The sequence below is a fragment of the Bombina bombina genome, chromosome 4 (genome assembly GCF_027579735.1).
Source record: "Bombina bombina isolate aBomBom1 chromosome 4, aBomBom1.pri, whole genome shotgun sequence".
Classification (NCBI taxonomy): domain Eukaryota; kingdom Metazoa; phylum Chordata; class Amphibia; order Anura; family Bombinatoridae; genus Bombina; species Bombina bombina.
Window position 1 is genome coordinate 83281889 of NC_069502.1, and position 15995 is coordinate 83297883.

Below are 15995 nucleotides of genomic sequence, written 5' to 3' on the forward strand. Positions count from 1 at the left end.
TAAATTGAGAGGTAATTTGCAATATGGATAAGAAAAGGTAGCCCCATTTTGCTTATAGTGACTGTGTTTCCAACAGGTCAGCAAGGTTATCAGTCAAAATTTTAGCAAGCAAAGACCCCCTTCTTTCTCCTTGGTATCTTTATTTGAAATGCAATAATGTAAGTTTAGATGCCGGCCTGTTTTTGGTGAACCACCTGGGCTGTTCTTGCTGATTGGTGGACAAATTCATCCACCAATAAAAATGTGCTGTCCAGAGTTATGAACCAAAAAAGAGCTTAGATGCCTTTTTTTCAAATAAAGATAGCAAGAGAAACACTTAAAATAGACCGTTATTTATTCACTTTAGATTTAAAGGTATCTTATGCGTTAGACACATCTCCCAGATTCATATAAATATGTTATTTGAGTATTTTAAATATATTTGAAAATTATAGACAAATCATTTATATGACTTTTTAAGCATACATTCTGCTATTTAAAATCTAAGTTGTCACCAAGTCTGGTAAACAGGAGATCCTGTGTATCCAACTCAGCAGGGGATAATCAACTCTTGTATGTAAAGTGGTTCCCCCTCATGAAAAACCTGTTTCTTGGGCATATACTTATGCTTCAAAGAGCGGGCGGAATTACTACACTGCAGAAAATATTTTATAGGGAGGGATCTACTACATTATGGAAATAAGGACTTTTAGAGGGGGCCCTACAGCATGATTGCTTGGATGAGAGGGAGAGGGGGGACAGCTGGCAGTACCTAAGATGGAGACTATTAGGAGGGGAGGGTTAGATTGCTGTTTGGGAGGGATCAGGGAGGTGAGTGGGTAAGAGGGGATCCTACAATGCAGAAGATAAGTTAATTATTTTATTTCTTTAACTTAAAAAAAAAAAAAGCCATACAACTTTTTACTGGCACACTGCCAGTACCTAAACTGGTGGTGAGGATTGTGTGTGGAGGGAAGGGGACTGTTTGGGAGGGATCAGGGAGGTGTCAGGTGGGAGAGTAATCCTACGGTATCTTACTATTACCTTACCAGCCAACTATTTAACCCCTTCATTGTCAGGAAGTGTGGTGTGCAGCTTCAATTAGGAGCCTCCTAATTCCTGAAAAACAATAACAACGCTATACATATCTGCTATTTCTGAACAAAGGGTATCCCAAAGAAGCTTTTACAACTATTTGTCTTATGACTGCAGTAATTGTGTGGGAATAATTTAAGTCAGAAACCTAAAGTTTTTGAAAAAGTTAATATGATGGCACTTTGGCGGCGAAACAGTGGCATGAAATATACCAAAATAGGCCTATATTAATACCATGGGTTGTCTAAATAAAGGAAAGATATTTAGTTTCAATAGGTAAATGGGTGGGAAAAAAGGCTCTATTTCTCTTTACATGGAATGATGGCAAAAATACTAAACATTCTCTGGTATTTTTGGCCAAGTATTTCCACTAAAATTCTCAGTACTGAAGGGGTTAAATACATTTTTTTTTAATTTAAATTATGTACTTAATTTGTGCTTTGGATAGCAGACAATGTTATAATATTATAAAGTACTATACTGCCCCCACCTGGCTACTTTATAATGCCACCTAGTTGACAAAATATTATTTGGGGAAGACTGGGTATGTTAAACGGTAAATACATGCTAGTTATAATGATGTTTTCAGTAAAACTTAGCCTTAACATAATTTTGTTCATTTAAATTTTTTTTAATATTGGTAGTTTTAAATATTGAAAATATAAGTGTAAAGGTTTAGTTTCTATAAAGTAATGGTTGCGGCTATGTTTTTTTTTTATTTATCTCTGTGCAATAAAAGATGTGTGAAACATTAAACCATCTAAACATTTAAATGTTTTTACACAACCTTGTTTTTCACTAGTATATTTTGCCTGATTTATGTCTATCCCTAATTGTCCTCCACAGGAAAGATAGATAAGTGGAGACTTAAAGGACCAGTCAACACTGTAGATTTGCATAATCAGCAAATGCAAGATAACAAGACAATGCAATAGCACTTAGTCTGAACTTCAAATGAGTAGCAGATTTTTTTTCTGACAATTTTAAAAGTTATGTCTATTTCCACTCCCCCTGTACCATGTGACAGCCATCAGCCAATTACAAATGCATACACGTACCATGTGACAGCAATCAGCCATTCACAAATGCATACACACTTACTCTTGCACATGCTCAGTAGGAGCTGGTGAGTCAAAAAGTTTAAATATAAAAAGACTGTGCACATTTTGTTAATGGAAGTAAATTGGAACGTTGTTTAAATTTGCATGCTCTATCTGAATAATGAAAGTTTAATTTTTATTGAGTGTCCCTTTAAGTTAAAACATGGAGGCGGCGGTGCCCAATACCTTATAGAAACTCTGTGGAATTTAAAAAAACTAATTTTAGAGTTAAAAATGAATAAATTTTAACATTTCATGTTGTCCCCTTTTTCATTTAATTTAACTACACATTATATTTTTCATATTTACAATACGGTTTAATATCCTTTTTAATTAGAACACGATTGTTAACAGGGCTTTGCAAATGTTGTCTGCCCTAAGGGTTTTTTGTTTTAGTTGAAATGTTTAGATAAAGGAAAAAAAATATCCCTTGGCAACTAGTTAGTAAAAAAATGTTTATAAATTAAAGAGACAGTCAACACAAGAATTGTTGTTGTTTAAAAAGAAAGATAATCCCTTTATTACTAATTCCCCAGTTTTGCATAACCAACAGTTATATAAATACACTTTTTATCTCTGATTATCTCGTATCTAAGCCTCTTCAAACTGCCCCCTTATTTCAGTTCTTTTGACAGACTTGCTTTTTAGCCAATCAGTGCTCACTCCAGTGTAACTTCACGTGCATGAGCTCAATGTTATCTTTATGAAACACATGAACTAATGCATTCAGATTAGAGGCAGTCTTCAAGGTCTGAGAAATTAGCATTTGAACCTCCTAGAATTAGCTTTAAACTAAGAATACCAAGAGAACAAAGCAACATTGGTGATAAGTAAATTGGAAAATTGTTTAAAATTGCATTTCCTATTTAAATCATGAGGGTTTTTTTTGGACTTGACTGTCCCTTTAAGTTTTATTGTAATGTCGTTGGAGAATGTGAATTCCTACCCGTTTTCATTTACTTAAAAACTTGTCTCCTAACATTGTTTTTAAGTTCCACAATTTCTTAAACTTTTTTTTCTTTTTTCTTTTTAGGTCTGGAAAAGAGTGGGTAGCTGAAGAGTCAAATAATAGCCACATAAGTGTTGGTTTACGTTTCCCCTCATCTCACAACATGCATATTGATTATATAGTCCTTTTAACACACACTTTATAATGTCAAAAGAAGAAAATGTTGACCTATTCCAGCTGGATTTCAAGCTGCCACCTTCTAGATTGAATCATCATAACTTAACCTATCTATTAAACCCATGGTAAAACCGATCTAAGGAAGCATTGGATATTTGTGCTTTATATTTGATTTTCTTTTTAAGTCTGTTTTCTTTCATTAGTGTTTCTTGTAGAGAAGAAAAATGAAATTTCCATTTTATTGGTTGATTTTTACATAAATTAATTTTCAAAGATTGCAAATACAAAAACTTTTGGGTATGGCTACTGATCCAACGTGACTTGGTTGGGAGCACTCTTAGACTCATGAGTGGGTATACCATGTTGCGAAATGGGGGATTGGGGAATGGAGGTCAACCATGGATGTTACGTTGGTCAAGCAGAATCAGACTTTCTTGGCTTAGTTTCACACTGTTCATCATCTTAGTATTCTTCCCCCTGATTGCTCACTATTACCTTACCACCATAGATGATGCAGATGATGCAGGTAAGAAAATATTTGGCCCTCGAACAGTCAATGAACTTTGTGAAGTGAAGCACGTTCATGATTTGTGTCGGATCAGAGAATCTGTAAGTGAAGAGCTGCTACAGCTAGAAGCAAAACGCCAGGAGCTTAACAGTGAAATTGCAAAATTAAACCTAAAGATAGAAGCCTGTAAAAAAAGCATAGAGAATGCTAAACAGGACCTTCTTCAGCTTAAAAATGTCATCAGTCAAACAGAACATTCATATAAAGAATTGATGGCACAAAATCAGCCAAAACTTTCATTGCCAATTCGGCTGTTGCCAGAGAAAGATGATGCTAACATACCATTGCCAAAGTCCAAAAGGAACTGCAGGCTACATAATTGTTTTGACTACTCACGTTGCCCACTTACATCTGGGTTTCCTGTATTTGTCTATAACAGTGATAAATACCCTTTTGGTAACTACATAGATCCTTTAATTAAACAAGCCTTAGAGGCAAGTGTCAGAACTAATGTTTATGTAACTGAAAATGCAAATATTGCATGTATATATGTAGTTTTAATTGGAGAATTGCAGGAGCCAGTAATGCCAAAACCTACTGAACTGGAGCAGCATTTGCACTCTTTGCCATATTGGAGGACTGATGGGCACAACCATCTTATTATTAACTTGTCTAGAAAATCTGAAACGCAGAACTTTCTTTATAATGTCAGCACAGGACGTGCCATGATTGCTCAGTCCACATTTTACGATTTACAGTATCGACCTGGTTTTGATATTGTTACGTCACCATTGGTTCATGCAATGTCTGAACCTAACTTCCTGGAAATACCACCCCAGGTGCCAGTTAAGCGAAAATACTTATTCAGCTTTCAAGGGGAGAAAATCGAATCTCTTCGTTCTAGTTTGCAGGAGGCACGTTCATTTGAGGAAGAAATTGAGGGAAATGCCCCTGCTGACTATGATGACCGCATCATTACCACTCTTAAAGCTGTCCAGGACAGTAAACTGGATCTTGTCATGGTTGAGTTTACCTGCAAGAACCAGCCTAAGGCAAGTCTGCCCACCGAGTGGGCTCTTTGTGGGGAAAGGGAAGACAGATTAGAGCTACTGAAGCAATCTACTTTTGCACTAATTATTACGCCAGGAGATTCTCACCTTGTTATGTCTGCTGGCAGTGCCATGAGGCTTTTTGAGGCTCTTGAAGTTGGAGCCATTCCTGTTGTTCTGGGTGAGCAAATTCAGTTACCCTATCATGACATGATTCGATGGAACGAGGCAGTGTTAATAATACCAAAACCACGTATCACAGAAGTACATTTCTTATTAAGAAGCATTTCTGACAATGATCTTCTTTCTATAAGGAGACAAGGACGTTTCTTGTGGGAGACATACTTTTCTACATCTGATACTGTTTTTAATACAATCATGGCAACAGTAAGGACTCGGATCCAAATTCCAGCTGCTCCTATTAAAGAAGAACCAGCAGTGGAGATTCCTCATCGATCTGGTAAAGCTGCAGGCACTGATCCCAATATGGCAGACAATGGAGATCTGGATTTGGGTCCAGTTGAAACAGAGCCGCCTTATGCATCTCCTAAATACTTACGTAATTTCACACTAACTGCAACAGATATCTACCGTAACTGGAATACAGCTCCGGGTCCTTTTCACCTTTTTCCTCACACACCTTTTGACCCTATCTTGCCATCTGAAGCTAAATTTTTAGGTTCTGGAACTGGATTTCGACCAATTGGTGGTGGGGCTGGTGGTTCTGGAAAAGAGTTTCAAGCTGCCCTTGGTGGAAATGTACCTAGAGAGCAGTTTACAGTGGTTATGCTAACCTATGAGCGTGAAGAAGTATTAATGAACTCTTTGGAAAGATTAAATGGACTCCCTTACTTAAACAAAGTAGTGGTTGTCTGGAATTCTCCAAAGTTACCATCTGAAGACCTTCTGTGGCCTGACATTGGCGTACCCATAGTGGTAAGTTGTTTGTTTTGTTTTTTGCAAATATTTTTCCTTTTTTATAGACCTTTTGAGAGCCTGTGCTTTTTGCTTTGGAATCTAAGCAATATAGCTATGCAAGAGTTGTATTTGTTAGACTTGTATAGATTCTGTTTTCATTGTTCCTTTATGAACTGTGTACTTGTTCCAGAAAATAAATTGTTTGTATATTCTTCTTCTTTTTAGTAGCTACAATAGTATATAAATGTTGAGCTTTTTCACTTAAGCTATAATAGAACACTGTTTAACAGCATGTTTGAATACATTTTAAATATTAATTGCATAATATGAATGTGCCTTTCATGCAGATTTTTTTGCCTTCCAGGTAAATTGGGAAATGTTGCATCCATATTTTAGAACTTCTGCATTTACTGTTGAGTTTCAATGGCTGATATTTTTTTTGGGGGGGGCATTACAAAAAAATAATGCATATGTAAATTTTAAATTGCTTTGCAAAATTATAGAAGTTAAAAACTTACGTTTGGCTCTGGATTTACTGTCTTGGAGGATTTTATTTTTGTTAAGCAGTGTCCACGGTGCTTTGTATGTCTGATGTCTTACTTGTCTGGGATTAGTGAAAATTGTGTGTATATAGTATTTTTTTTATTTATTTTTTTCAATGGCAAGACATTTTGGTGTATTACTCCAGTCTTCAGTGTCTTGCCAAAAGTAAAACAGAACAAGCATTTATGATATTGTATTGTAACCATGTTGTTTAAAAGATACACACATATCACCCTAAATCCTAAGTCTGGTTGCCTGTCATTTTATTTTGTGGAGAATGTCAAATTTAATTTAAAGGCGCACGATACCCAAATATTAAAGCACTTAAAAGAAAATATCACCTGCACATCAATATGTAAAAAAAGAAATATATTTTAACTCACAATTTCCTCAATAACCAGCAACATCCTATTGTAAACGGGCTTTAAGCATCCAATCAGGATGCTGGTCCCAGGACTTGCAAGGGAGTATGCATCTGGCATGTGCAGCATGTTATTTCCCTCCTCAGTTTCAGGAAGTTTATTATGAAATCTTGCAAGATTTATGTGAAACCTTATGAGATCACAGTAAAGTGTAAACTTTGGCTGTTTTTTCCTCCAAGATGCAGCTGACAGTAGCTGAAGGATAACTGTTCCCAGAGCACTTACTATCGTGAGCTAAAGGTTTTTAGAGGTAAATATCTTACATTTTTACATAGAGATGTTCATGTGATATTTTCTTGCCTCCTTTTATTTTATTCTGCAGAACTTTCAAGTGATTTAGCATACAAGTAGTATGTCCCTTTAAAAAAAAAAGTGTTTTAATTATTGTGCTTTATTAAATGTAATCATATTTTGCTTTCTTTTATAACTGAGAGAAGGTTGTTCTAAAAAGTTTGATCTTTTTTTTTTTAATGGGCTTCTTCTGTCACCTGAGAGTAATTTTAACAGATGCTGAAAGCATAGAAGTAAAATATTTATAAGACACCCATAAAGTGACTTATCTCCGATACATGACGTGCCCTGCAGGAGCAGTCTATCATTTTAAATATTTATCTAATTATCCTACTCTAATTCAATACTGAATGCAGAATTTAACTCAAGCCTATTTGCTACCTCGGTTTACTGGTAAAGCTTACATTAGTACCCGAAGGGAAACGTTCTTATATCTGTAGTTGTTCATAAATACATTTTGTAAAAGCTCGGCTTGTGCCTCTGTTCATAGGATGCCAAACTAATACATTCATAGATCACTGGGGGTAAAGAAGCCATAATGCTGTGTGCGATGGATGTTTTTCTGATACTAATTCAGGTTTTGACAAATTTTATATGAATCACCCAAGCAAGTCAGGGTTTTAAGAAGCCTGCTATAAGATTTAAGGGCCAGAAAAAGAACTTATCTGTAGATTGAGAGCGAAAAGTAAAATTGTGGCTCAGTGACTCCCATAGTTTTTCACCCATATAATGTAATCCTGCAAGAGCGGACAGCAGTGTTAATTTCGTCCACTAAAACTAGACTAAAATGAGGATAAAACTAAAGAAATTCTGATGACTAAAATACGACTAAAACTAAAATGGTATTTTCAGTCAAAAGACTATGACTAAATCAAAATTTGCTGTCAAAATTAACACTTTATGAAATTTGTTATAATCAATCCATATCTAATTACTGCTCTTTTGTAAAAAAAAAAAAAAAACACAAAAAAACAAGGCTATCTTCTGGTTTATTTACAAAACTTGGTTTTATTTAATTTTAAGATAAATTTAAAAAAAAGGTTATATACCACAACCGTTAAATCTGTATTGCATGTTCAAACCTTAATACCATAAATAAAAACAGGTTAATAAACCTTTACTCCAGGAGTATATAATGAGTTTGGAAGTTCTAGAGCTGGTGTTAATTTCGTTGCTGGAAATTATTTCAAATCTGTGAACAATCAATTGGTTTTTCCTATAGAAATAAGAATAACCCACGAGTATGGGTTTAAGTTATGCTGTGCTAGCTGCACAAACTTTTTGTTGTGTTGAGTTACTTTTATTTTAATTATTAACAGATAACTGTTAAAGTTTTTATATTGGGTAATATGTGCAATACAGTTTTTTTTTTTTTTTTTATATTTTAAAGTTGCACTTCTGTTTGTTTATGAAACTTGATTTTATTTAATTTTAAGTTTAATAAAGACATATATCACAACGGCTAAATCTGTGTCTGTATTGCATGTTTAAACCTTAATACCATAAATAATAACAGGTGTTATGTTTACTCCTGGAGTATATAGTGAGTTTGGAAATTATAAAGAAATGCTTAAAGGACCAGTCAACACATTATATTTGCATAATCAACAAATGCAAGATAACAAGACAATGCAATAGCACTTAGTCTGAACTTCAAATTAGTAGATTTTTTTTTATAACAAATTTCAAAGTTATGTATATTTCCACTCCCCTTGTACCATGTGACAGCCATCAGCCAATCACAAATGCATATACGTATAGTCTGTGAATTCTTGCACATGCTCAGTAGGATCTGGTGACTCAAAAAGTGTAAATATAAAAGACTGTGCACATTTTTTTTTTAATGGAAGTAAATTGGAAAGTTGTTTAAAATTACATGCTGTATCTGAATCATGAAAATTTAATTTAACCTGAGTGTCCCTTTAAATGGATTACACTTTAACTAAACCCTTTGAGATTTTAGTCAACTAAAATCTATTGGAGATTTTGTTGACTAAAACTAGACTAAAACTAAAACAATTCAGATGGCTAAAATACGACTAAAACTACAATGGCATTTTAGTCAAAAGACAAAAACGAAGACTAAATTGAAATTTGCTGTCAAAATTAACACTGGCGGACAGAATAGTTGTAGTAGTTCAGCAGATAAACAACAAGCTGGTGGAGTTTCTCTATTAGCTTGCCTTTTTTGGGTTGGATTTTGTTTGTGCTTTGACAGGTGTATCAAGAAGCAGAGGATTCCAATATGCACATTCTTAAAGGGACACTAAACCCAAATTTTTTTCTTTCATGATTCAGATAGAGCATGCAATTTTAAGCAGCTTTCTAATTTACTCCTATTATCATTTTTTCTTTGTTCTCTTACTATCTTTATTTAAAAAGCAGGCATGTGATGCATAGGAGCCGGCCCATTTTTGGTTGAGAACCTGGGTTATGCTTGCTGATTGGTGGGTAAATGTAAGCCTCCAATAAGGAAGCGCTATCCATGATGCTGAACCTAAAATGGGCTGGCTGCTAAGATTTACATTCCTGCTTTTAAAATAAAGATAGCAAGAGAACTAAGAAAAATTGATAATAGGAGTAAATTAGAAATTTGCTTAAAATTTCATGCTCTATCTGAATCATGAAAGGAAAAAATTTGGGTTTAGTGTCCCTTTAACCCCTTAATGATCTCAACACTTTTCCATTTTCTGTCCGTTTGGGACCAAGGCTATTTTTACATTTTTGCTGTAATTTTCCTCGCCATTAAATGGACTTTCTAAATATACCATTATTTTCATCATATCTTATAATTTGCTATAATTTTTTTTATAAAATATGAGGAAAAAATGGAAAAAAAAATATTTTTTCTAACTTTGACCCCCAAAATCTGTTACACATCTACAACCACCAAATAACACCCATGCTAAATAGTTTCTAAATTTTGTCCTGAGTTTAGAAATACCCAATGTTTACATGTTCTTTGCTTTTTTGCAAGTTATAGGGCAATAAATACAAGTAGCACTTTGCTATTTCCAAACCACTTTTTTCAAAATTAGCGCTAGTTACATTGGAACACTGATATCTTTCAGGAATCCCTGAATATCCCTTGTCATTTATATATATATTTTTAGAAGACATCCCAAAGTATTGATCTAGGCCAATTTTGGTATATTTCATGCCACTATTTCACCGCCAAATGCAATTCAAATAAAAAAAAAAAGTTCACTTTTTCACAAATTTTTTCACAAACTTTAGGTTTCTCACTGAAATTATTTACAAACAACTTGTGCAATTATGGCATAAATGGTTATAAATGCTTCTCTGGGATCCCCTTTGTTCAGAAATAGCAGACATATATGGCTTTGGCGTTGCTTTTTGGTAATTAGAAGGCCACTAAATGCCACTGCGCACCACACGTATATTATGCCCAGCAGTGAATGGGGTTAATTAGGAAGCTTCTAGGGTTAATTTAAGCTTTAGTGTAGTAGACAACCCCAAGTATTGTTCTAGGCCCATCTTGGTATATTTCATGCCACAATTTCACCTCCAAATGCGATCAAATTAAAAAAATTGTTCACTTTTTCACAAACTTTTTCACAAACTTTAGGTTCTCACTGAAATTATTTACAAACGGTTTGTGCAATTATGGCACAAATGGTTGTAAATGCTTCTCTGTCATCCCCTTTGTTCAGACATATATGGCTTTGGCGTTGCTTTTTGGTAATTAGAAGGCTGCTAAATGCAGCTGCGTATCACACGTGTATAATGGCTAAACCCCCTCCTCTACCTTATTGGGAGCCATCTTGGGTACTGGCAGCTGTCTGCCATCCGGATCACTTCCACCACTTTCCAAGACTGACGTACGGTGTTCGTCCTCGGTCGTTAACTGTATTTTTTTTTTTTAGGCTGTACGTCGGTCGTTAAGGTAGATGTAAAATCAGTGCTTGACAGATTTTGTTAAATTTAGAAGATAGCCCAAAATAATGGAAGTCAAAATATATTTATAGATCTAAATATTTATTATATATAAAATCTGTGTGCACTATCCAAGCACCGATTTGAATGTTATTTGACGTTTGTACTGGTTGTTTACTCTGGAAGCAGTAACTTAAAGATAAACGTCACAGAATGCTGGGACTGATAGTTCCAATGTGCACAAATTGTGAATACTTGGGACTAGCAGTTTATCTTTGCAGGGATTTAACAGACTTGCTCGGTCAGTAGTGCTGAAATGAAATGCTCTAACAATTTTGACCCTCATTTTTGTATTACAGTATCACTTTTAAATAAAGTTCTTTATTGGCAAATTATCTTGTAAGGATCTTTAGGGATAGTCTGTATTAAAGGTACTGTAAAGGTACACTATAAAGGTAACTTCTTTATATGTTTGTGTACAATATTTTCATTATTTGTTTCTCTATTTTATATAATGTAGCTCAGAATATTGAGCAGTTTCTAATTCTCAGAATTTGTAATGCACTCTGCTTACTTCTCAAGGCTAACTGCTACATAGCTGTCCATAATTGGCTGTATCAGATAATAATTACAAAACAATGCATTGTATGCTAACTTTATGTTGGTATAACTATATATTGGTACTGGGGGTCTGTTTTGACAATTATATTTATGTGCTTTATTTCTAATAATACTAAAGTATGTGAGATTTAATGCTGGAAAGTTGTGTTTTTTGTTCTATAACTTTATATACATCTTTCTAGCGCTTTGCCAAATAAAAATGATCACAACCGTACAATATGATGCCCTATAATCAATACAGGGGCCAATAGAACTACATTTATTTTGCCAGTTACATGACCATATGTGTTTTCATTCTCTAAAAAATCCTAAAAAGGTAAATGAAATGTGTGTGGGCGTATTAAAGGCTGTAGAAATAGAGGTTGACAAATCCCTGAAGCAAAGTTACTAAAATTCTGGCTCTGCCCCTAACTCATTGACTTCTTCTCATGCACATCTTTATAAAAGCATAATGTAGCTCATAATGTATATCTGGCATTATACAGGTTGGATCATGTGTTCAAATTAAAGGGACACTATACCCAAACATTTTCTTTCATGATTATGGTAGAGAATATAATTTTAAACAATATTCCAATTTACTTCTATTACCTAATTTGCTTTATTATTTAGATATACTTTAATGAAGAAATAGCAATGCACACAGTGAACCAATCACAGGAGGCATCTATGTGCAGCTACCAATCAGCAGCTACTAAGCATATCTAGATATGCTTTTCAGCAAAGAATATCAAGAGAATGAAGCAAAATAGATAATAGAAGTAAATTAGAAAGTTGTTTATAATTGTATGCTCTTTCTAAATAATGAAAGAAAAAATTTGGGTTTCATGCCCCTTTAAATTTGTTAAAACCCAGTGCTAGCAATTGATTTAACATTTTGGTTGCCAGTAACACATAACAAGGGTTATTCATGTGTTTACTAAAAATAGAGGCAGCAGCGATTTTTCCTTTGCGCTTCTAGCAAGGGATTGTGTGGTTCACTGACTGGTCTAAGGAAGTTCTTTAGTGCAGTGGTTGACAAATTTGTTCAAAAATTAGGAGCCAGTAAGAATATTTAGGAGCCAGACAGTTCTAGGAGCCAGTGGCTCCCAGGCTCCTGGGTTTGTTGAGCCCTGCTTTAGTGGGCACAAACATTTGTGAGAATTGTTTTGGGCTGTCATACTTTGCCACTATAATTGAGATCCCTTTACTACAAGAGCCTATAGCAGAAAGCATGGTAGTCTGTCTTATTTTAGGTGTCTTTCCACCTTATACTATTTACTATAATTTTGTTAATGCAGTTACAAGTCTTGGTGAGTGAATCAGAATGATCCTGTAGCATTGACTGGAAAATTCTTAATGTATTCTGTGCTCGTTATGCCTGGGGATATTCAGACTCGTGGTATGACACTGCCATTTCCTCCTCTTGTCTACAGATCAAACTGCGATTATTTATGCTTAGACAAGAGCTATGCGTGTTTTAGCAGCTTGTAAACAATGAACAGGAATTAGTTTTGGTGTAATCGTCATTAAGGGGGTCTTCAAAATATATTAAGGGAAACTAATCTTTTCTTGTATAATTGCTATTGCTGTACAAACGGAGCTCAACTGTTAAGATACATTTTATGACACTGCATCCCACACGCAGCATGAAGGAATATAATTAGTGCTGCAGCTGGCCATCTCAGAGGCTCATTTCCAGGAAAGCACTAATACTTATAGTACTGGCAGGTATAGCCATGTTCCCCTATGTCGGGCATTTCCTTTTTTCCATTTTATGTGCACACTTTTGTGTACACTGTGTATATTCAGTAACTGTGTTAGTTATATTTTGCTGGTCATTGATATCCAGTTTGCTCAGTTGTATCAGTATTTATTTACAACCTATTGTGCCCAGTACAGAGCATTTATTTAGTTTTTAAAATGTCCTAAATCAGTTGTTTTGCAGTGTTTTTTTCAATAATGATTAGTTTTGTGGATAAGTTGGTCCATTAGTTATGCTCTGAGATGGCTGATTTTATTGAAATGTACGTATATCTAAGAAACTCTACTAGTGAAAGCAACTGTGTGTCTGCTCAGTTTAGATTTTTATTTATTTTTATAGTTATCTCCAATTGGTTCATTTACAGACCCAAGGATCAGAAGACTGAAATATTTGTCATATTGCTCTAAAATGTATGAATACCATTATAGTCTACTTTCTCAAGGAAAAATGTGTGACCTATCCGCATTCATTTATTTAATGAAATGGCTAAGTAAAAAATAAATCTATTTTAAACGAAGAAGTACACTTTGATTAAGTGTTTCACTAAGTTTTTCAAGATTAACGTTTTATTCTTGGAGACCAACATAAGCAATTTTGCTTAATTATCACATTTTCTTTGTTGCTATCTTTATTTGAAAAAGCAGGCATATAGGCTTAGGAGCAGACCCATTTTTGGTTCAGAACCTGGGTAGCTCTTACGGATTGGTGGCTACATTTAAACACTAATAGGCAAGTGCTACCTAGGTGCTGAACCAAAATGGGCCAGCTCCTAAGCTTATATTCCTGCTTTTTTCAAATAAAAATAGCAAGAGAACGAATAAAATGTGATAATAGGAGTAAATTAGAAAGTTACTTAAAATTGCGTGCTCTATCTAAATCGTGAAAGAGAAAAATGTTCGTATCCCTTTAATGCTCATCTATATTATGGCACCAAGTATATTATTTTAATCTCTGACATGACTTGTTTGAGTATAAACATTACATAATTAAAGCTTAATACTCCAATGTCCTAGTCTGGATATATTTTTATGGATGTGTATTTAATGGTACCTGGTGTCGGGATGTGTATTTAATGGTACCTGGTGTCGGGATGTGTATTTAATGGTACCTGGTGTCGCGATGTGTATTTAATGGTACCTGGTGTCGGGATGTGTATTTAATGGTACCTGGTGTCGGGATGTGCATTTAATGGTACCTGGTGTCGCGATGTGCATTTAATGGTACCTGGTGTCGCGATGTGCATTTAATGGTACCTGGTGTCGGGATGTGTATTTAATGGTACCTGGTGTCGGGATGTGTATTTAATGGTACCTGGTGTCGGGGTGTGTATTTAATGGTACCTGGTGTCGGGGTGTGTATTTAATGGTACCTGGTGTCGCGATGTGCATTTAATGGTACCTGGTGTCGGGATGTGTAGTTAATGGTACCTGGTGTCGGGATGTGTATTTAATGGTACCTGGTGTCGGGATGTGTATTTAATGGTACCTGGTGTTGGGATGTGTATTTAATGGTACCTGGTGTCGGGATGTGTATTTAATGGTACCTGGTGTCGAGATCTGTATTTAATGGTACCTGGTGTCGGGATGTGTATTTAATGGTACCTGGTGTCGGGATGTGTATTTATTGGTACCTGGTGTCGGGGTGTGTATTTAATGGTACCTGGTGTCGGGATGTGTATTTAAAGGCACCTGGTGTCGGGGTGTGTATTTAATGGTACCTGGTGTCGGGGTGTGTATTTAATGGTACCTGGTGTCGGGGTGTGTATTTAATGGTACCTGGTGTCGGGGTGTGTATTTAATGGTACCTGGTGTCGGGGTGTGTATTTAATGGTACCTGGTGTCGGGGTGTGTATTTAATGGTACCTGGTGTCGGGGTGTGTATTTAATGGTACCTGGTGTCGGGGTGTGTATTTAATGGTACCTGGTGTCGGGGTGTGTATTTAATGGCACCTGGTGTCGGGGTGTGTATTTAATGGTACCTGGTGTCGGGGTGTGTATTTAATGGTACCTGGTGTCGGGGTGTGTATTTAATGGTACCTGGTGTCGGGGTGTGTATTTAATGGCACCTGGTGTCGGGGTGTGTATTTAATGGTACCTGGTGTCGGGATGTGTATTTAATGGTACCTGGTGTCGGGGTGTGTATTTAATGGTACCTGGTGTCGGGGTGTGTATTTAATGGTACCTGGTGTCGGGGTGTGTATTTAATGGTACCTGGTGTCGGGGTGTGTATTTAATGGTACCTGGTGTCGGGGTGTGTATTTAATGGTACCTGGTGTCGGGGTGTGTATTTAAAGGCACCTGGTGTCGGGGTGTGTATTTAAAGGCACCTGGTGTCGGGGTGTGTATTTAATGGTACCTGGTGTCGGGGTGTGTATTTAATGGTACCTGGTGTCGGTCAGCTAATCTGACAGTTGTAGAGCAGAAACACTGATTTTGTCAGACCAGCCATAAATAACTGCAAATTGATCATTGGATTCCACAAGCACCATTTAATATCTATATAGGCATATACAGATTTACATTCTGGATATTTGTCTTTCAGGAACAATGCAAACTTCTTTTCAGAAATTAAAGGACCACGCAATGCAATTGCATAATTGACAAGTGCATGATAAAAAGACAATGATTTAACATCTCTGAATTTCAAATAAGCAGTTTATTTTTTTTTCTCCCATTTTCCGGTCCCTTTTTATCATGTGACAG

At 35.6% G+C, this 15995-nt stretch overlaps 1 protein-coding gene across 2 annotated transcripts in view; it reads left to right on the forward strand.

The window, feature by feature from the left end:
- The window catches only part of EXTL3 (exostosin like glycosyltransferase 3), a 223955-nt gene that overhangs the window by 25461 nt on the left and 182499 nt on the right, over positions 1 to 15995 (forward strand). For both annotated transcript variants that reach the window (XM_053709532.1, XM_053709531.1), the window contains exon 2: positions 3208 to 5793. In XM_053709532.1, coding sequence (XP_053565507.1) covers positions 3646 to 5793 — 2148 coding nt within the window. In that variant the 5' untranslated portion in view covers positions 3208 to 3645. The remainder of the gene's footprint in view (positions 1 to 3207; positions 5794 to 15995) is intronic.